This window comes from Perognathus longimembris, chromosome 27 (assembly GCF_023159225.1).
Source record: "Perognathus longimembris pacificus isolate PPM17 chromosome 27, ASM2315922v1, whole genome shotgun sequence".
Lineage (NCBI taxonomy): Eukaryota > Metazoa > Chordata > Mammalia > Rodentia > Heteromyidae > Perognathus > Perognathus longimembris.
This window is the reverse complement of record NC_063187.1, coordinates 7,977,928-7,998,183: the sequence shown is the minus strand read 5'-3', so window position 1 is coordinate 7,998,183 and position 20,256 is coordinate 7,977,928. Positions and strand designations below refer to the sequence as shown.

Here is a 20,256-nt window from a genome sequence, read left to right as displayed (position 1 = left end):
AGCACCACAGACACAGAATAAAACAGAGGGTGGCGCTCTGGCTCAAGTGGCAGAGTGCTAGCCTTGAGCAAAAGAAGCCAGGGACAGTGCTCAGGCCTGAGTTCAAACCCCGGGACTTGCAAAATAAAACAAGCTCCCCATACAACCAATGGATGTTAACATTTAAAATGTGAAAAAAGAAGGTGAAAGAAGGAGGGAGAGAGGGAGGGAGGGAGGGAGGAGGGAGGGAGGGAGGTGCTTGTGGCTCACACATACTCCTAGCTAACTCAGGAGGCTGAGATCTGGAAGATCACAGTTCCAGGCCAGCCCAGGCAGAAAACGTTGCTAGACTCCACCTCCTAAATAACAAACAGAGTGGTGCAGCACCTAACAGACCTGAGGCCCTGAGTTCAAACCTCAGTACTACCAAAAATAAAGCTGCATGTCCAGCCAAGAGACGGGGCTAGCACAGTTGTGAGAGCAGAAGAGGAGCCCGGATGGGGAGGTCGGGGCGAAGCCCAGGTGGCAGCCCTGCGAGCAGGCGCTAGACATCTCTTTACCGTAGCCTTGAGCCGTGCTGAGTGTCTGTCCTCAGGTATCAAACCATCATGGGCTTCAGCAGTCTGGTGTGCAGGCCCCGGGCCATGGGTCCTGGCTCATTGCCCCTGGAAGACTTGCCTGTGAACAGCAGATTGCGTGGACCAGAGGTGCCAGGACAGGCAGCCAATCAGAGGGGCTGGAGGAGTGTGGAATACTCAAGCAGCCAATCAGAGGGGCTGGAGGAGTGTGGAATACTCAAGCAGCCAATCAGAGGGGCTGGAGGAGTGTGGAATACTCAAGCAGCCAATCAGAGGGGGCTGAGGAGTGTGGAAGAGCTCTCCCAGCCAATCAGAGGGGCTCAGGAGTGTGGCATGCTCCTGAAGCCAATCAGAGGGGCTGGACGAGTATGGGGCTCTCTCCTGCTGACACCTTGTGACCCCTGCACACACCAAGCCCAGGCCCTGCCTGCCCTGGGCGCCTCTCCTGCCACGGGAGAGCTCTGATGTGTGTGTGTGTGTGTGTGTGTGTGTGCTGTGTAACAGAGAGAGAGAGAGCATGTGCCAGTCCTGGGGCTTGAACTCAGAACCTGGGTGCTGTTTCTAAGCTTTTTCTGCCCAAGCTAGAGCTCTCCACTTGTGGCTCGTTGGTGTGTTTTTTTACTAGGGAATTTAAGAATCTCGGCACACTTTTTCGAACCACGATCCTCAGATCTCAGCCTCCTGAGTAGCGAGGATGCCAGACAGGTGTGCGCCACCGGCCCCCCAGCTCTGTTTCTTCACCTGTTTCTTCAAGAAAGCTTTGCTGTTTCTTCTCCCTGCGTCCCTCCGAGTGGGGGAGCAAACCAGGACTGGATCCCAGTTGCAGTGTTTCAGTATGGGTGTCTCCGAGGCGGAGGCCTTTTGCCCCCTTGCAAGACATGCATTCAACAAAACAAAACCCAGAGGTCCGCACTCCCCATCTCGGTTTATTCTCGGTCCTTCGGGAGCCCGGTTCCCCCGCAGCCTTGACTTCTCAGCCTTCGGGGAAGGGTGACGGCCTTCACCTCTCCAACTGCCTGGCAGCAATCTGAGTGTGGAGATTCCGGGGATCGACTGGTCTGAAGGGGTCCTCTCACCTTCCACCGGGAAGAACAAGCCGGATTCGGGGCCTGGTATCTTGTGAAGGGCCAGTGCTCCGGCAACAGCCTGTGACATTTCACACAACCTGTTCGCGTTGGTTTGAGGGGAAACACAGTAACACCAGAAGCCGGGTGCTGGTGGCTCACGCCTGTCATCCCAGCTACTTAGAAGGCTGGCAGCCGAGGATCACGGTTCAAAGCCAGCCAAGGCAGGAAAGCTCCATGAGACTCCAAAGAACCACCAGAAAGCCAGAAGTGGTGCTGTGGCTCAAGTGGTAGAGTGCTAACCTTGAGCACAGAGAGGCTCAGGGACAGTGCCCAGGCCCTGAGTTCAAGCCCCACAACTAACAACAGAGAAGGGAGGGAGGGAGGGAGGGAGGGAGGGAGGGAGGGAGGGAGGGAGGGAGGAAGAAACTGTGTGAAGAATTCAAGTTGTAGTCAATCATTGCAACAGTCTATCAGACAAGCTCCAGTTGAAATAAAGAGCCACCTATGATAGGAGTGGGAACAGATCAGGGATTTTTTTTTTTTAACCGGGTTTCCCCAATTGATCTGGAGTTTCAAGTTCCCTCCTCCTCGGCGTTCCCCAGGAGTGGGTTGTGAGGGACAGCATGGGTCCTGAGGCTGGCCGGTCCCTGTGGGGGCAGGGAGGACCCCTGGGGTGATGTGGTCAGAGGGCACGCCTCGGGGGCGGCCCTGGCTCGCCGCTGGGTCAGAGGGAGATTGGATGCGAGTCCCGGCCCCTGAGGATTGGGTCACCGCGACCCAGAGTCACAAAGCCGGCGGCTGGCAGGAGAGGCTGATCGCAGTATGGCTTCCAGATAGGTTCCCTCTGCCCCAATTCTGAGCCCAAAGGCAAACCCGCCTGCACCCTGAGAGGCGGGGAGGGTGGGCAGGGGGTGCTGGAGGGGGCCAGTCTGTTTCTGCAAGTTGTCCCTTTTTTTTTTTTTTGCCAGTCCTGGGCCTTGGACTCAGGGCCTGAGCACTGTCCCTGGCTTCTTTTTGCTCAAGGCTAGCACTCTGCCACTTGAGCCACAGCGCCACTTCTGGCCGTTTTCTGTATATGTGGTGCTGGGAATCGAACCCAGGGCTTCACGTAAGAAGGCGCCCGCAGCTCCTGCTATAACCCCCGGCTATTCAGGCGGCTGAGGCCCCCATGTCCCAGCCCCCCTTCTCTGGCTGGGTGACGCTCAGCCCGGGCTCGGTGCCCCCCGTCCCCTGCGTTCCTGACGTTCTTGGCCGGGATGCTGTGTGGGCGGCGGCGTCCTTGGCTGAGGACGCGCTTAGCCAAGCTCCTTGGCTGGGAGCAAAGGTGAGGTGCCAGGCCCAGGGGGCATGTGACAGCCCCAGCCCGGAGTGACCCACAGGGAGGTCAGAGCCAGACACCCCCGGGTGCTCACGCGATCCCAGCCACGCACCCGTGCGCACCCCGCCCGCCCCCGCCCGAGCCGCGAGGACGCCGAGTCCCCAGCGTCCCTCGTGAATGCCCATTGTTCTGGAGACTTCCCCAGGCCCATTGTGCGGCTGGAAGGCGGGCTCCGCAGATAAACAAGGCCGCGTGGAGCCCCACGAGCCTCGGTGTCCAGCGGAGGCGCCGCGGCCCTGGCCGGTAACTGAAGATGAGGGCGTAGCCGCCCAGAGCGCCTGGGCGGGGGCCCGCGGGGGGGGGGGGTCAGGGCCCCCCAGGCTCTGGCAGAGGCCGGGGACAGGCCGGGAACAGGACATGCCGTGGCCTCTCAGCGGCCTTTGTCCCACAGAAACAATGGTGAGAGGACAGAGGTAGAAAACAAGCCCCTCCCAGCCAGGGAGGCCAAGGGGGGGGGGGGCGGGGAGAGGCGGGACTGGGTGTGCATAAAGGCCACACAGACCCCGACAGACCTAGGGGAGACCCCCCCCCCCACCACGGGGGCCCTGGAGGCCTGGGTCTCACCGGGGCCTCCTCACCTGTACAGCAGCTCAGTGTGCCGGGATTTCCCTCCCTCCCTCCCTCCCTCCCTCCCCCTTTCCTTCCCTTTCTTTTCCTGTGCTGGGGAACCCAGCTCAAGACCCGGAGAAACTAAACCAGCTCTCTTCTGCAATGTTCTTTCCCATTTTAAAATATGCACCTTATTGTTATTATGTGGGGTTTGTTTTCTTGCCTGTCCTAGGGCTTGAACTCGGGGCCTGGGCACCGTCCCTGAGCTCGCTTTGCTCAAGGCTGGCGCTCTACCACTTGAGTTACAGCGCCACTTCTGGTTTTCTGAAGGAGAGTCTCATGGATTTTCCTGCCCCAGGCTGGCTTCGAACCCTGGTCCTCAGATCTCAGCCTCCTGAGCAGCTAGGATGATAGGTGTGGGCAACCAGTGCCTGGCTAAAATAATTGTTTATATATAAAATATATGTGATATATAACATGTTATATGTGTTAACACACATCACACACTAAGAAGAAGAACTGTGTGGCAGGAAGCGTGTTTCTCATTACTTTGATGGGGAAAAGGCAATAAAGGGGCTGAAAAAGAGGCTGGAACCGTGCTCCCGCCTGTCATGCCAGCTCCTCAGGAGGCTGAGATCTGAGGATCGCGGTTCAAAGCCAGCCCGGGTAAGAAAGTCCGTGAGACGCTGATCTCCAGTGAACCGGCAAAAGGTTAGAAAGTGAGCGGTAGAGCGCCAGCCTTGAGCCAAAGAAGCTCAGGAACGACGCCCAGGCCCTGAGTTCCAAGCCCTGGGATGGGCACGCGCGTGTGTGCGCGCGCGCACACACACACACACACACACACACACACAACACACACGGGGCAGTGGGGACCATGGCTCTCCAGAGCTCTCAGAGCCGAGCTGCCCCCGCCGGCCCCCCAGACCCGTGCCCCCCCCCGCCCCCCCGCTCGGCTTGACTCCACCGTGACTGCCAGCTACGTGGGAGACCCGGGGCTTCCACTCCCCCCCCCTTCCTGCGTGTCAGGCCCTGGGACAAAGGCTCAAGGGGGCACAGCGACACCATGTGGACGGACAGAGGGACTGCAGACCAGTTCCGGGGAGGGGGGGGCTGCTTCAAGTCTCTCTCACTTTTTTTGCCAGTCCTGGGGCTTGAACTCGGGGCCTGAGCACTGTCCCTGGCTTCTTCTTGCTCAAGGCTAGCACTCGGCCACTTGAGCCACAGCGCCACTTGTGGCTTTTTCTGTATAGGTGGTGATGGGGACTCGAACCCAGGGCTTCATGCGTGCTAGGCGAGCACTTGACCGCTAAGCCACCTTCTCAGCCTGCTTCAAGTCTCTTGCCCTGGGGTTGGGCCTGAGAATGTTCTAGACCCACGTTCTCCGTCAAAAAAGACAAAACCCCAAAACACCTCTCCCGGGAGCTGCGTGCGGCGAACCCGGCTGGGGAAGCGGAGCCGCGGTGGTGGCCTTGAGGGGGGAAAGGATGCTCGGGAACAGCGCCAGGCCCCGAGTTCGAGCCCCCGGCCGGGCCTCGTCACGACTTTCCTCCCCACGAAGTGCCTGTGGAGGCCCGTGGGCGCGTGAGGGAGGGAGAATACACACACACGCACGCACACACACACGCACATGCACGCCCGCGTCATCGCGCGGTTCACACACACGCACACACACACGCACGCACACACACATACGCATGCCCAGCCGGCGTCATCGCGCGGTTCACACACGCGCGTGCGTCTCTCCTGTCCGTCACCATCGTCCGTTTATTTGTACAAATATAAAGTAGGCTCCTCTGGGTCTGTACGGTGCAGGCTCTGCGGGGCGGGCGGGCGGGTGCACGCGGTCACTTGCGCACGCGGTCTCTTGCACACGCGGTCACTCGCACGCGCAGTCACTTGCACACGCGGTCACAGGGCGGGCGCGGTCACTCGCACGCGCGGTCACTCGCGCACGCGGTCTCTTGCACGCGGTCACTCGCGCGCGGTCACTTGCACACGTCCTGGTCCCACGCGCCGCGCGCACTGGCGGCAGCGCACGTAGCAGCACCAGTGGAAGCGGCAGCCGCAAGCCGCTCCACGCGCACCGCCCCGCGCGGCTCGGAGCCGCGGCCGCAGCACAGCGGGCCGCAGCCGTCGCGCCCGCCGACGTGCGGTTGCAGGGGCGGCCGTGCGTGCCGGGCCAGCCGCGGGCCGCGTCCCGCAGGCAGTAGTCGGGGCTGGGCTCCACGTAGACCAGGTCGTCGGGCGCGGGCCCCGCGCCGCGCCCGTTCCAGCGGCGCCAGGCGGCCGCGCCGCGTCACCCGCACGGCCGCCCGCGCCGTCGTACTTCTCCCCGCAGCCGGTCGCCCACGCGGCGGAACGGCGCCAGCTGCAGCCAGCACGTCTTCAGGCTGCACGACCCCGACACGCCGTGGCACTTGCAGGCCACGTCCGCCATCGTGTACACGGCCTGCGGGGGGGGGGACGGGGGGAGGGGGGGGCTGCCACCCGGGTCCTGCGGTCGTCTGTGGGGTCGCCACCCCTGGGACTCGAACTCGGGGCCCGGGGGCGCTCTAACCGCTTGAGCCGGAGCTCCACGGCTGGCCTTTTTTTTGCTAGTTGAGTGGAGGCGAGAGCCTCACGGCCGCGGCCGGGACTGTGCGGCCCCGGGTTCGAATCCGCAGCACCACGTCCGCAGCGAAAGCCAGAAGGGGCGCTGTGGCTCCAGCGGCGAGAGCTCGGCGCCTAGGCCCCGAGTTCAAGCCCCAAGACCAACAACAACAACAAAAAGGCTCTCACGGCTCTCCTGCCTGGGCCGGCTTTTAACAGCACAAGCCCCCCACCAGGTCCCCAAGGACTGGGCCCCCCTTTTCTGTTATCACCTAGGTCATCAGCCCTCTGGTCACAGGCCCAGAGGTGCAGATGGCAGAGAAGAATGCATGCACCCCCCCCCCCAGAAAAAAAGACACCCCCCCCAATTTTCTGCAGCCAAAGCTAGCACGACCCCACAGAGCCGGGCCACATTTTCCAGGCATTTCTTTCAGCTTTTCGGGAGTCCCTCGGTGGTGGAGTCCTCCATTGTGCTCAGAGCAGAAACCAACGGAGGCCCTCTAAGCTCAGCGACCATCCTCAGAGCCCCCCCCCCCCCCACGGGGACGGTGCACAAGCCCCCCCCCCTTCCACTTGGGTGGCTTTGGGGGAGGACCTGGCTGGGCAGCTGTGGGGGGGGGCAAGGAGGAACACACAAAGGAGCTGACACCCCATTTCAACAGGCACTTCAAAGACCAGCCTGGCAATTACCGGTCTCCCCCCCCCCCCCCCCCCCTGCCAAGAGAGCCGGACATTCCTGTGGAAATGGCCCTTGGGCTTAGAGGCCAGGAGTGCCTGGCCCGGCTTCGGGAAGGAGGAAGCATGAAGCTTCCAGAACTGTGTCCCTTGGCGCTAAGCCCCTGGGGCGCAGGGGACGGGAGGGGGCCCACTCCCGGGGACAAACACCCGGCAGACGGACAGGGGAGGACAGGAGTCTCAGCTACACAAATCCCAGACACCGGCGGGCGGCTGCCCGGTCTGCTGCTGTGAGCGCACCACACGTATGTGTATGTGTGTGTGTGTTTCTTTCGTATTTTATAAGCTCCTTCTCTGTGTGTGTGCGTGTGCGTGTGCGTGTGTGGTGGGGGTGGGGGTGGGGGGCATGATCTCAATTTTGGGTTCTTCCTGCTTAATTAAAAAAAAATAACAATAACGAGATAGGAGGCCGAGGGCACAGCTCGGAGTCAGTCAGGGGCCCGGTGTGACTAAGAAAGCCCTGAGCTTGAACCCACGCCCTGCAAAAGAACTTAAAAACCCAATCTTAAGCCGGGCACGGGGGGGGGGGGCGGGGGCTCACGCCTGTCATCCCAGCCACCCGGGAGGCTGAGATCTGAGGATGGCGGTTCAAAGCCAGCCCGGGCAGGAACGTCCGTGAGACACTGACCGCCGATCAACCACCAGACACCGCGGAGCGGCGCCGTGGCTCACGTGGCAGAGCGCCAGCCCCGAGTTCACCCGGCCCCGAGGGCCGCGCCCCGCCCGCCCTCCCGCCCGCCCACCCTCCCCTCCCGCCGGGGCTGCCCCCCCCTTACCCTGCGGCCCGCCTCGTTGTTCTGCAGGTTCATCAGCGCGCGGCCCTGCTCCCGCGAGCCCCGGGCGAAGTTCCGCTCGCGCTCCCCGGGCGTCCACGAACTCCTTGGCGAAGCGGTAGCCGTACTCCACGTTGTCCCCGCAGCCGCCCCCACAGCCAGTCCCGGGGCAGCTCCCGCGGTCGGGCCGCCGCCCGGCCGCAGCCGCACGTGGGCAGCTCGCCCTCCCGGCACGCGCGGCTGACGGCGTCCACCACCCCGGCCGCGCTCACCGCGTGCGCGAAACGCCGCCTCCCGGCTGCCTGCGGGGACAGGGGGGGCGGGGGGAGGTGACGGAGCCCCCCCTCCCGGCCCGCCCCCCCTCCCCGGCCCTCCCCACCGCCCCACTGTGGCACCCAAGGGCCAGGGTGACAAGGGCGAGCCACCCACTGGCACAGGGCTAGAAACGTGTGTGTGTGTGCGTGTGCGTGCGTGTGCGCCGGTCCTGGGGCTCGAACTCAGGGCCTCGCCCTAAAATATAAAGCACAACCCACGTACAGAGTAGACAGCTCCAGAGGGGGCTGCACTGTCTGTGAAGGGGTCCGTGTGGGTGGCAGGTCACGGATCCCGTCCTGAAGTCGGACACTGTGCGGGGTGGGGGCCATGCTCCCCCGCCCCCCCATCTGAGGGGTCACCCCTCACCCTGCCATTCACGAGGCGGGTGGCGGTCAAGGTGGGCCATTCCCCTTCATGGGGGGGGGGCGGTTCGCTCCCCCCCCCACCGAGAAACCCTCCCCCCCCAAAGAACTGTGTCCTCTGGGACAGACTGGCCAGTGCTGAGCCCCAGGCTGGGGGGGGGGATCTGGCATGGGGGGGCGGGGGCAGCCTGCACCCCATCCATCCTGGCCGATGCGGAGCCGACAGCATGCCAGCTGCCTTCAGGAACCACCGGCCTGTGTGCTTCCCCCACAGGCCACACCAGGCCCCCTCGGCCCCTGCTGGGGATGGGGGGGGCAGGGGGAGAGACAGGACTGGCGAGCTTGGCTTGCACAAGGCAGCACTGGGTCTCCCGGTCGGTCAGCTAGGTCTCCCTAGAAACCTCCAGAACGGCCCCCAAGGCTTCAGAATGGACAATAATAGTAACCCCAGCCGGTGGGGTGCTAGGCAGAGCTCGAGACCCCATCGCACCGCGCATCCAACCCCAAGGAACCCAGCACTGGGCCGCTTCCGGGGGCGCCCCGGCCCCGTGGCTCCTCCGCGCGCCTCTGCTGCCCTCCAGCGACAGATCTTGGCAGCAGCGTCCGAGAAAAAGCAAAGGGACTTTCCCTGTGGCGTGCTGAGCCTGGCAGGTCAGAAGGTACCGTCACCCCCGCCAGGACCGGGACCCCCCCCCCCCCCCCCGTCCCCTCAGAGCCACCCAGGTCAGGCCTGCGCGAGGTCACCAGCAAATACATCCTACCAGGTGCCCGCGGAGGTCAAAACCCCAATGCCGTCCCTCTCCAGACCCTTCCCTCCATCTGCTTGGAGTCATTCTTGGGGCGACCCAGGCCCAGGTGACCCCACGGAGCGGATGGAGGATGGGCTGCGGGATGGGGGAGGGGGGAGGCACCCACGCCTCCCTTTTATGGCCCAGCAGAACGGCCCGGATTTCTCTCTCCATTTCTCACCAGGCAGGGGAGGGTTGCATTTCAAAGGACCAGAAACAATGGACCTCAGATCACACCTCCATGGAAACCCCAGCACCCGGGGTGGGGACCCCCACCTCACCTTCCTCCCCCTCAAGTCTACCCCTCCCTGCTTTCACACCTCCCCCCCCCCTCCAGTGGGCGCCAGCTGGCTCCCAAGTGTGTGTGTGTGTGTGTGTGTGTGTGTGTGTGTGTCTCCCTCCCTCTCTCTCTTTCTCTCTCTCTCAGTGGAAGAGAGTGAGGATTTGGGAGTTCTTCTACCCCAGGGACCCAGTGCTCTGCGATCTGAGGCTCGGAGGTTCAAAGCCAGCCAGGACAGGAAAGTCTGTGAGACACGCATCTCCAATGAACCAGCAGGAAACCGGGAACGGTGCCACCCAGACTCTGAGTTCAAGCCCCACAACCCACAATAAATAAATACATAAGTAAATAAATAAAAGAAAAAACAGCTGGGTGCCCCTGGCTCTGGCCTGTCACCCCAGCTGCTCCAGAGGTTGAGATCTGAGGATCGGGGTTTGAAGCCAGCTCAGGCAGAAAAGCCCATGAGACTCATCTCCAATGAACCAGCAAAGAAAGAAAGAAAAAGATGGAAGTGGCGCTGGGGATGCACTCAGGGACAGCATCCAGGCCCCGGGTTTCAAGCTCCAGGACTGGCACAAACACACGTGTGTATGCCTACGTGATACTATTAACCATGGGATGGTATCAAACTAATTAGTACGTAATAGCAATCCATGCATACGCACATTAAAGTATTAAGAACCAACACTGATAGAACAGTATCACATTATACTAGCACCCATGATGCTGTTACTCTGCCCGTAACACTGTAATGCAACGTGGTAACGGTGTGGGTTGCTGCATTATAGAATGTGACATGTGTCATACTGCATGTAACAATGGAACAAGGAGACCACGTGACCCACTACGATGTAACAATGTAGCAAGGAGACAGTGTGACACACTAGACATTGCATGTAACAATGTAACGAGGAGACACACTACGTGTAAGGCCGTGGCGTGTCACACTGCAGCAAGAAGGGGGTGTGACACACGGCGTGTGAGGCCGTGGCGTGTCACACTGCAGCAAGAAGGGGGTGTGACACACGGCGTGTAAGGCCATGGCGTGTCACACTGCAGCAAAGAGCTGGAGTGACACACGGCGTGTGAGGCCGTGGCGTGTCACACTATGACAAGGAGCGGGAGTGACACACGGCGTGTGAGGCCGTGGCGTGTCACACTATGACAAGGAGCGGGAGTGACACACGGCGTGTGAGGCCGTGGCGTGTCACGCTGCAGCCAGGCGCGGGAGTGACCCCCGCAGCCCCCGCCTCGGCCGGGGGGGCGGCCCGGCGGCCCGGCCTTACCGATCTGCAGCACGCGGGCCGAACACGGAGGCGTCGTCCACCGTGGAGCAGTTCCAGCGGCGCAGCCGGAGCTGGTGCTGGCACTCGCGGATGCCGGCGCGGGCGCCGCGGCCCACGAACGCCATGTGCTCCTGGTGCAGCTGGCACAGCTTCCGCTGCCCGGGGAGAGGCCGGGCAGCTGCGCGCACGCGGGGCTGCGCGCCCAGGATCAGCAGCTCGGGCCTCTGCACGGGGCTCGTGGCGAGAGACCTGCGGGCGGGGGGACAGGGGCACAGGGACCGGGCCGGGCCTCAGAGGGGGAACCGGGCCGCCCTGGGCCCGGGGGCGTGGCCTGGGCCCGGGGGCGTGGCCTGGACGCAGGGGCGGGGCCTGAACCCGGGGGCGGGGCCTGATGCAGGGGGGGGTGGCAGGGCGTGGCCTGGACCCAGGAGTGTGGCCTGGCCGCTAGGGCATGGCCAGGTGGTGTGGCCTGGACTCGGGGGGCGTGGCCTGGACTCGGGGGTGTGGCCTGGGGCGTGGCCTGGACCCAGGAGTGTGGCCTGGCCGCTAGGGCATTGCCAGGTGATGTGGCCTAGACTCGGGGGGCGTGGCCTGGACTCGGGGGTGTGGCCTGGGGCGTGGCCTGGACCCAGGGGTGTGGCCTGGCCACTAGGGCATGGCTATGTGGTGTGGCCTGGGCCCAGGGGGCGTGGCCTGGGCCCGGGGGCGTAGCCTGGACGCAGGGGGGGCGTGGCCTGGACGCAGGGGTGTGGCAGGGATGTGGCCCTGGACCCAGGAGTGTGGCCTGGCCGCTAGGGCATGGCTATGTGGTGTGGCCTAGGCCCGGGGGCGTGGCCTGGACTCGGGGGCGTGGCCTGGACCCAGGAGTGTGGCCTGGCCTCTAGGGCATGGCCATGTGGTGTGGCCTGGACCATGGGGGTGTGGCCTGGATGCAGGGGGCGTGGCCTGGGCCCGGGGGTGTGGCCTGGCCACTAGGGTATGGCCATGTGGTGTGGCCTGGGGTGTGGCCCTGACCTGGGGCGTGGCTTTGTACCCTGAGGGTGTGGCCTATGCCTGAAGGGTGTGGCCTGGAGGGCAGGGCCACCACCCAGAGTGTGGTGTGGCCTGTGTCTGGAGGGTGTGGTCTGGGGGGTGTGGCCTAGACTTGAGAGTATGTCCTGGGGCCTGGGGGTGTGGCTAGCACCCTGAGGGCGTGGCTTGGGGTCTGGGGGTGTGGCTAGCGCCCTGGGGGCGTGGCCTCCCCCCGCCCCAGGGCGCCGTCAAGCCCCCCTGTAATCCCAGCTACTTGGTGATGGATGTGAGGGGTTCAGGTGGATGGGTAATCCCGGCTACTCAGGAGGCTGTGATCTGATGACCGTCCTGGTTCAAAGCCAGCCAGGCAGGAAAAAAATGGAGCTGTGACTCGAGGGGTAGAACGCCAGCCTGGAGCACAAAAGCTCAGGGACAAGGCCGACCTTCCAGCCCCAGGCTGGGCACCGGCAACAAACAACCCCAACAAGGATAAAAAGGCCGGTCAGATCCGAAGGCCGAGCACGCAAGGCCAGCTCCGGCACCCGGTCCACCCCAGAGGCCGGGTGCGCGGCCGGCTCCACCGCCCGGCCTCTAGCGCCTTCGCCTCCTGGGCAGCTGCGCTCCAGGTGTGCGCCACCAGGCCCGGCTCTCGCCTGGGGAGGGTGCCCGGGGCCTGGTGCCTGCTAGCCCTGGAGAAAGCGCTTGAAGGAGAGAAAAAAAGAACATTCTCCTGGCTTCTGTGGGACTGAAGAGGCCCTGGCTGCCCCCTGTAGATCAGGGTACGGCCGCCCCCCCGCCCCTCCGACACTCACCACCAGGAGCCAGCCTCGGTCAGCAGCTGGGCACGGCCGGACAGCAGAGCCAGGGCGAGCAGCAGCAGGCCGGGCATGGTGGGCCTCCGCCGCCCGGCCCCGGCACCCGGACACCCACGCCTGCCAAACAAGGGTTCCCTGCAGGAGGAAAGAGGGCCGGGGAGGCATCCTGGAGCAGACAGGGCACGCCGCAAGGGGGCAGGCTCCGGGAAGGGGGGCTGGAGGGGCAGACCCTCCCAAGAGGGGGGTGAGGGGGGGCCCCCCCCACAGCCCCCATCGCGCTTCTGCTAGTTATCCCCGCACGCCAGCCATGAGATCCACTACCCAGACCTTCACGGTCCTCTTGGTAGGAGTGGAAACAAGAGGGGAGGCCCGGCAGCCGGGGGGGGGGGCTCACGCCAGTCACCCCAGTTACTCAGAAGGCTGAGATCTGAGGATCACGGTTCAAAGTCAGCCCGGGCAGGAAAGTCTGCGAGCCATTTATCTCCAGTGAGCCACCAAAAAGCCGGAAGTGGAGGCTGCGGCTCAAGTGGTAGAGCGCCAGTCTTGATCACAAAAGCTCAGGGACGGTGTCCAGGCCCTGAGTTCAAGCCCCGGGACCTGCACACACACAAATGAGACACACCCTCTCCTACACGCCACCGGGCCCCCCATTGTACCTCCGAACAGTCTTGCACCCAACCCAGAGCCCCCCCCCCCCCCCCGCCAGGCGCCCTCAGCCCCAGCTCACCACCCCGTGCTCTCGGCTCCCCTCTCTCCAGGCTCTGCTAGGGGGGTGGCAGGTGCTTTGGTCCCGGGGGCCACCAGGCAAAAGGCTGTGACCAGAACTGGGTGCAGAGGGCTGGACCTGGCCTCTTCCCACCCCCTTTTGGTTTCCTCCGGGAGGTCTCAGCTGGGGAGGGGGGGGGCGGGTCCCCCACAGGTGTGTGGAGCCAGCCTTGATCAGATCAAAGGAGGGACCAGCTCCCCGTCCTTTGTCATGCAGAGCCGGCTCGGAAATGGTGGGCCCCCCAGCCTGCCTCACAGGGACCTGGCGGCCTCCTCAGAGCAAGCCCCCCCTCTGTCCCCATCAATCCTCCCTCCCTCCCCCAGGGCCGGAGGTCGGCCGAGGCACAGACTGGAACCTGGGAGATAGCGCAGAGATAGGACTGGCAGTGGAGGCTAATGGCTTTATGGGGCGGGCGAGGGGGCTGGCTAGACCCAACGGGCCCTGGCCGCCGCCGCCGAGTCTCCAACCCCCTCCCTGGCTCAGCCCCACACCCCACACCTCACCCTCGGGCCCATCTCCTCCTGGGGGACGGGGAGGGGGTCACAGTCCCCAAGCCGGGGCCAGGGCCCCGTCACCTCCTCCCACCAGCCCAGCTCCACTAGGCAGGGCTTCCCAGAGCTGTGATTCAGAGCCCCGGTGCCCAACAAGTCCACCCAGGGGCAGGTGTGTGTGTGTGCGTGTGCGTGCAGGTGTCTGTGTGACCCTGGGACTTGAACTCAGGGCCTGAGCACTGTCCCTGGCTTCTTTTTGCTCAAGGCTGGCACTCTGCCACTTGGGCCACAGCGCCACTTCCGGCTTTTTCTGTGTCTGTGGCGCTAGGGAATCGAACCCAGGGCTTCAGGCATGCTAGGGAAGCACTCAGCCACTAAGCCACCTTCCCAGCCCCCAAATGGATTTTTGAATTGGAAAACAAAAACAAACAAACAAGAAGGGGTTGTAGCAGTGCGTGGTGCTTCTACCTGTGCCTTCCAGATGGGAGAAGCCAGAGACTGGGCAGCACACACCTACGTGCACACACACATGCACACCTATGCACACTCAGCATACGCCCTTCTGGTCTCAGAGCTTCAAGCTGGGTGTGTAGGGGAACAATGAACCAGAAAGGGAGGGAGGCAGGCAGGAACGAGGAAGAGAAGGAAGGAAGGGAGGGAGGGAGAGAGAGGAAGGAAGGAGGGGCTGACGGCAGGCTGGGACGTGGAGAAACCGGGGTCCGGGTGGCAGGCGGTTTGGGGTGGCCTTGGGAAGCAGGCTCGTTGGGGCTCTCTGGGCTGAGGAAGCCTGGTGAGTAGCCAGCCGGCCGAGAGGCCGTGGCTCCAGACGCCCCTTCCGCGGGGGGAGCCCCAGGGATCAAGCTGCAAGGTGGCGACTGTGGGGGTGCTGGTGACTGGCCCCATGTGGCGCGCCCCCACCGGGGGCTCCACGCGTCAGAGGCGGTTAGGACAGACTTCGGCACGGTTCTGCTTGCCCCCCCTCCCAGCACCCCTTTCCCTCAGTCCCCCACGGCCCCTCCATTGCCCCCCCATCACCCTGTCCGACTCGCTTGTCTTCTGATGAACTACTAAAAAGTTGGGAATAGAGAGAGGTGTGGCTCAAGCGGTAGAGCACCCAGCCGCGAGGACAAACGCGCGGGGACAGCTCCCAGGCCCCGAGTTCAAACCCCAGGACCTCAGGATGCAGGGCCCGGCCAGCAGCTGGGCTGGGCTTGTGCGAGTCCAGCACTGGCGGGGCCCAGCCCGGGCCTCCCCCATGGGGCCAGCTTTTCTTCGCCTGCTTGTGCTTTGCTCAATGGAACACCCGTGGCGGCCAGCTTCCCTCGATGGAATTCCATTTACGCTCGGGGTGACAGCCACATCCAGTTTCCTCAGCTGGCAAGGCCAGGCGGGGGTGGGGGGTAAACCAAGTGAAAGGTATAGGGGAGACCCCCCCTCCCCTTTTAGCAAACTGAACTTTGGCGAATGAATAACAGGAGCCCAAAGCAGCCTGACCACCGTTAAAGAAAGGAACAAGGAAGACCACTGAGTTCTGGCAGGTTTTAATTTAGGGGCCAATGAGAGAGTGGGGGGGGTGGGAGAAGAGAGGGGGGGAGAGGGGAGAGGGAGAGGGAGACAGAGAGGGAGGGGGGGTGGAGGGAGATATTAGGGTTAATTAGTAAACACCAGTGGTGCCCACGACCGAGATTGTGCTGCTTCGCTTGCTTTGCCTAGCAGGGTCTAAGGTGGTGGTGGAGATGATGGTGGTGGTGGTGATGGTGGTGATGATGGTGGTGGTAGTGGAGGTGGTGGTGGAGGAGATGATGGTGATGGTGTGATGGTGGAGGTGATGGTGGTGGTGATGGTGGTGGTGGAGATGATGGTGGAGGTGGTGGTGATGGTGGTGCAGATGATGGTGGTGGAGGTTGTGCTGGTGGTGGTGATGATGGTGGTAGTGGAGGTGGTGCTGGTGGTGGAGATGGTGGTGGTGGTGGTGATGGTGGTGGTGATGGTGGAGGTTGTGGCGGTGCAGATGATGGTGGTGGAGATGGTGGTGGTGGTGGTGAAGGTGGTGGTAGTGGAGATGGTGGTGGTGGAGGAGATGATGGTGGTGATGGTGATGGTGGAGGTGATGGTGGTGGAGATGGTGGAGATGGTGGTGGTAGTGGAGGTGGTGGTGGTGCTGGGCCATCAGGCGGCCAGCACAGCTCAATAAAGACTCCCAGCGGACCGAGTGCGTGCTGGTGACTTTGTGGTCCTGGGTTCGAGACCCACCGGGGTGGCCGGGGCACCGCACGCACCTGGTGGCCCCGGAACCCACCCATCCGGGTTGGGGCTCACCTTCTTCCTGCTTGAGGAATCAAGATCCCCGCGGAGGGACCGTCCCCCACCACAAACGAAGGGAGGGGGAGGGAGAGGGCGCCGTCCTCAGGACCCCAGGTCCAGGGAGCGCCCACCGCCCCCGCCCCGCCCCGGCGGGCCTCGAACCGCGGTCCTCGCCTCGCAGCCCGCGCATGCGCGGCTCTCCCGCCGAGGAGCCGGGGCGCCCGGGGCCGAGGACGACGCCGGGCCCCGAGCGCTTCCCGCGGCGCCCGCCGGAAGCGGGGCGAGGAACCCGGAAGTCAGCGCGGAGGACTCTAGCACATCCCTCCGGAACGTTCCAGAAGCAAGCCCACCCCCCCCACACACACCCCCCGTGTGACGGGAGGCCCTCCAGGTCGCGAGAGAGGCCCGAGAGCGGGGGTGCCGGGTGCCGAGGGCTCCCGCGGGGAAGGCCCGGCGCCCACGGGGTTAACGCGGCGGCCGCGCGGCGGGGGAGGAGCTCGGTCTCCAGGGCAACGGCCCCGCCCGTTCCGGCCGCGCCGGCGCGTACCACCCCGCGAGCGCCGGCGGGGGGAGGGGGGCGGAGCCGGGCGCGACCACGCGCACGCGCGCCGAGGAGGGCAGGCGGCGGCGCGTACCACGCCGCGAGCGCCGGCGGGGGGGGCGGGGAGCCGGGCGCTACCAAGCGCGCGCGCACGCGGGGGGGAGGGGGAGGCGGCGGCGGCGCGCCCGCCTCGCCCGCTCCGGGGTCCGCGCCCAGCCGCGCTCGCTCGGGCCGCGCGGGGTCCTCGGCGCCGGGGCTGCCGGCCGCTCCCGAGTCTCGGCCGCGGAGGGCGGGCGGCGGCGGCGGCGGAGGCGGCGCGCGCGGGGGGCCCTCCGAGAGGCCTCCGGGTCCCCCTCCCCCCGGGCCGGGGCGGCCGCGCGGCGGGGCGGCCCGGGGCTGGGCCGGCGGGAGCCGCGGGCCGGGAGACAAAGGCGGCGCCGGAAGCGGCCGGGGCCGGGCCCCGGGGCCCGGGGGGCGCGGGGCCCGGGGCGCGGGCGGGGCGGGGGGCGGGGGGCTGCGGCATGCGGCCGGGGGCGCGGGCGGGCCCGGGGGCGCGGCGGCGCGGGCGGGGCGGCGGGCGGCGGCGGCGGCGGCGCCTTCCCGGCCCGGGCGGTGAGGCCGGGGGCGCGCGGGGCCGGGCCGGGCCGGGCGGACGGACGGACGGGCGCACCGGGAGGCGGAGCGGCGGCGGCCGGAAGGCGGGGCGGGGCCCGGGGCGGCGGCGGCGGCGGCGGCGCAGGCGGCCGTGCGGCCCGCGCGCTCGGGGCGTCCTCGGGGGGCCCGATCCCGGATCCCCGATCCCCGATCCCCGGACCGGCCCCCCCCCCCCCACCTCCTCCCGGCTCCCCGAGGCGGGCGGCCGGGCGGGCGCGCGCGGGCGGGCGGGCGCGGGCGCGGGAAGATGGAGACGCACATCTCCTGCCTCTTCCCCGAGCTGCTCGCCATGATCTTCGGCTACCTGGACGTGCGGGACAAGGGGCGCGCGGCGCAGGTGTGCGCGGCCTGGCGGGACGCCGCCTACCACAAGTCGGGTGTGGCGGGGGGTGGAGGCCAAGCTGCACCTGCGCCGGGCCAACCCGTCGCTGTTCCCCAGCCTGCAGGCCCGGGGCATCCGCCGCGTGCAGATCCTCAGCCTGCGCCGCAGCCTGAGCTACGTGGTGCAGGGCCTGGCGGACATGGAGAGCCTGAACCTGAGCGGCTGCTACAACCTGACGGACAACGGGCTGGGCCACGCCTTCGTGCAGGAGGTGGGCTCGCTGCGCGCGCTCAACCTGAGCCTGTGCAAGCAGATCACCGACAGCAGCCCTGGGCCGCATCGCGCAGTACCTCAAGGGCCTGGAGGTGCTGGAGCTGGGCGGCTGCAGCAACGTCACCAACACGGGGCTGCTGCTCATCGCCTGGGGCCTGCAGCGCCTGCGGAGCCTCAACCTGCGCAGCTGCCGCCACCTCTCGGACGTGGGCATCGGGCACCTGGCGGGCATGACGCGCAGCGCGGCCGAGGGCTGCCTGCGGCTGGAGCAGCTCACGCTGCAGGACTGCCAGAAGCTCACCGACCTGTCGCTCAAGCACATCGCGCGCGGGCTCACGGGGCTGCGGCTGCTCAACCTGAGCTTCTGCGGCGGCATCTCGGACGCGGGGCTGCTGCACCTGTCGCACATGGGCAGCCTGCGCAGCCTCAACCTGCGCTCCTGCGACAACATCAGCGACGCGGGCATCATGCACCTGGCCACCGGCGGCCTGCGCCTCTCGGGCCTGGACGTGTCCTTCTGCGACAAGGTGGGCGACCAGAGCCTGGCCTACATCGCGCAGGGCCTGGACGGGCTCAAGTCGCTGTCGCTGTGCTCGTGCCACATCAGCGACGACGGCCTGAACCGCATGGTGCGGCAGATGCACGGGCTGCGCACGCTCAACATCGGGCAGTGCGCGCGCATCACCGACCGCGGCCTGGAGCTCATCGCCGAGCACCTGAGCCAGCTCACGGGCATCGACCTGTACGGCTGCACGCGCATCACCAAGCGCGGCCTGGAGCGCATCACGCAGCTGCCCTGCCTCAAGGTGCTCAACCTGGGGCTCTGGCAGATGACGGACAGCGAGAAGGTCAGGTGAGGGCGGGGGGCGGGGGGCCGGGGGCGGGGGGCGCGACCCCCCCCTCCCCGCGCCCTCCTCCCCGGCCACCCCACGCCGGGCCCGGCTGCGTCCCTCGGGGGTGGATGCGCACGCCGCCGCCGCCATCGCGGGGGTCGGGGGGATTTTTGGGGGAGGGGGGAAGTCATGGTCCCCCCCTCCTTTTTTTTTTTTTATTTTCCCGGAAGGAACCCGAGGTCGCCCGTCTCCCCTCCGCGGAACGCAGCCCCGCGCGCCCTACCTCGTCCCGGCCCCCAGCGCACCCCACCCCCGGGCCGCGCGCCCTGCCGGGCCTGGCTGGGGTTGGGGTGGGTTTTTTTTGGGGGGGTGGGGGGGATGGAGACGTTTTTTGTGCCTGGGGCCCGCGGGGTTTCTCTCTCTCTCTCTCTGTGGTGGTTTGGCTTCCCGGCCCCCCCCAGCCTCCGGTTAATTTATAGCACAAGCGCGCCAGCGCCCGGGGTCCCCGCCTTTCCGCGTGTCCGGGGTGCAGGTGGCGCCCTGAGGATGATGATGATGATGATGATGATGATGATATATGCAAATCACGCCCTCCCTTCCCCCCCTCCCCTCCCAACCCCTGCCTCGGTCTCCCCCCCCCAGAAAGTCACTTCCTGCAGGAGGGGGGAGGGGACGGCTTGGTTTCCGTGCGGGTTGGGGACTCTTGGCTTTAAGAAGAAGACTCACTTTTGACTAGGATGTATATTTTTGTTGGGTTTCTGTTCGTTTATTTTCTTAAAGAGTCCGCCCCCCCGCCCCCCCAGCCAACGAGAGAGAACCATGGAGTTAGAGAGACCCAGAGACCTTTATCAATGAATTGTACTGTTTGTGAATTTGTATAAATAATAACAAAGATCCTCTTAAGACGTTTATATTCTTACAGTAAAAGGTTAAACTGATGATATTTATATAATAAAAGAGGAAATATGAAGTATGTTTTTTGAAAAAAAAAAAAAACAACACACACACAAAAGAAACGGCCTGTGTTTGTTGGATTCTTTTTGAGATAGCGCGTGTGGGCCGAGGCCAGGGCAGGAGCATTGTGCGGCCCGGCTGGAGTCGGTGCTCCGAGTCCTCCCAGCCCTGTTCTGGGATTTTTGGTTTTAAATTGTCCACATGGAAATTGAAAGAAACTGGAGGGAGTTGGGGGGGGGGTGCAAAACCTTTCCACAACACCAGGCCCCACTGAGGGGTTGCTTTCCTCTGGGTAGAACTGAGATCTGGGGGTGATGCAGAACCCGGGGGGGGGGGGGGTGGCAGGCGAGGTGGAGAGGAGGAGGAGGGAGGAGAGAGGGACTGGAGGGAGCCCAGCCATTGTTCTGTGGAGTTGAAAGGGCTCAGCCGGGCCTGGGCCAGCTCCAGCTCCGTGGTGCTCCCCGAATCCTGTGTGTGGGGCTGGAGGTGGGGGGCGGGGGGGCTCACCCTTTCCTCACTGCCCCCATCCCAGCGCTTTGGTGGGGGCAGAGCTGAAAGCCATGGGTTGCCCACTCTGCAGTGGGTGCCCAGGACAGGTCCAGGGCAGATAACC

The 20,256-nt window shown here is 65.0% G+C and overlaps 2 protein-coding genes across 2 annotated transcripts; one reads left to right on the top strand and one right to left on the bottom strand.

The window, feature by feature from the left end:
- Positions 1-5,536: 5,536 nt before the first annotated feature.
- Positions 5,537-12,585, bottom strand: Wnt5b (Wnt family member 5B). Its single transcript, XM_048335212.1, is given in 12 exon segments — positions 5,537-5,557; positions 5,559-5,618; positions 5,621-5,694; positions 5,697-5,820; positions 5,822-5,881; positions 5,884-6,000; positions 7,652-7,735; positions 7,737-7,799; positions 7,801-7,939; positions 10,670-10,695; positions 10,697-10,928; positions 12,503-12,585. Coding segments are annotated over 12 exon segments (1,077 nt in total). The 5' UTR covers positions 12,580-12,585.
- Positions 12,586-17,490: 4,905 nt separating this feature from the next.
- Fbxl14 (F-box and leucine rich repeat protein 14) lies at positions 17,491-18,749 on the top strand. Its single transcript, XM_048335224.1, is given in 3 exon segments — positions 17,491-17,637; positions 17,639-17,911; positions 17,913-18,749. Coding segments are annotated over 3 exon segments (1,203 nt in total). The 5' UTR covers positions 17,491-17,508; the 3' UTR covers positions 18,714-18,749.
- The last annotated feature ends 1,507 nt before the right edge of the window (positions 18,750-20,256 follow it).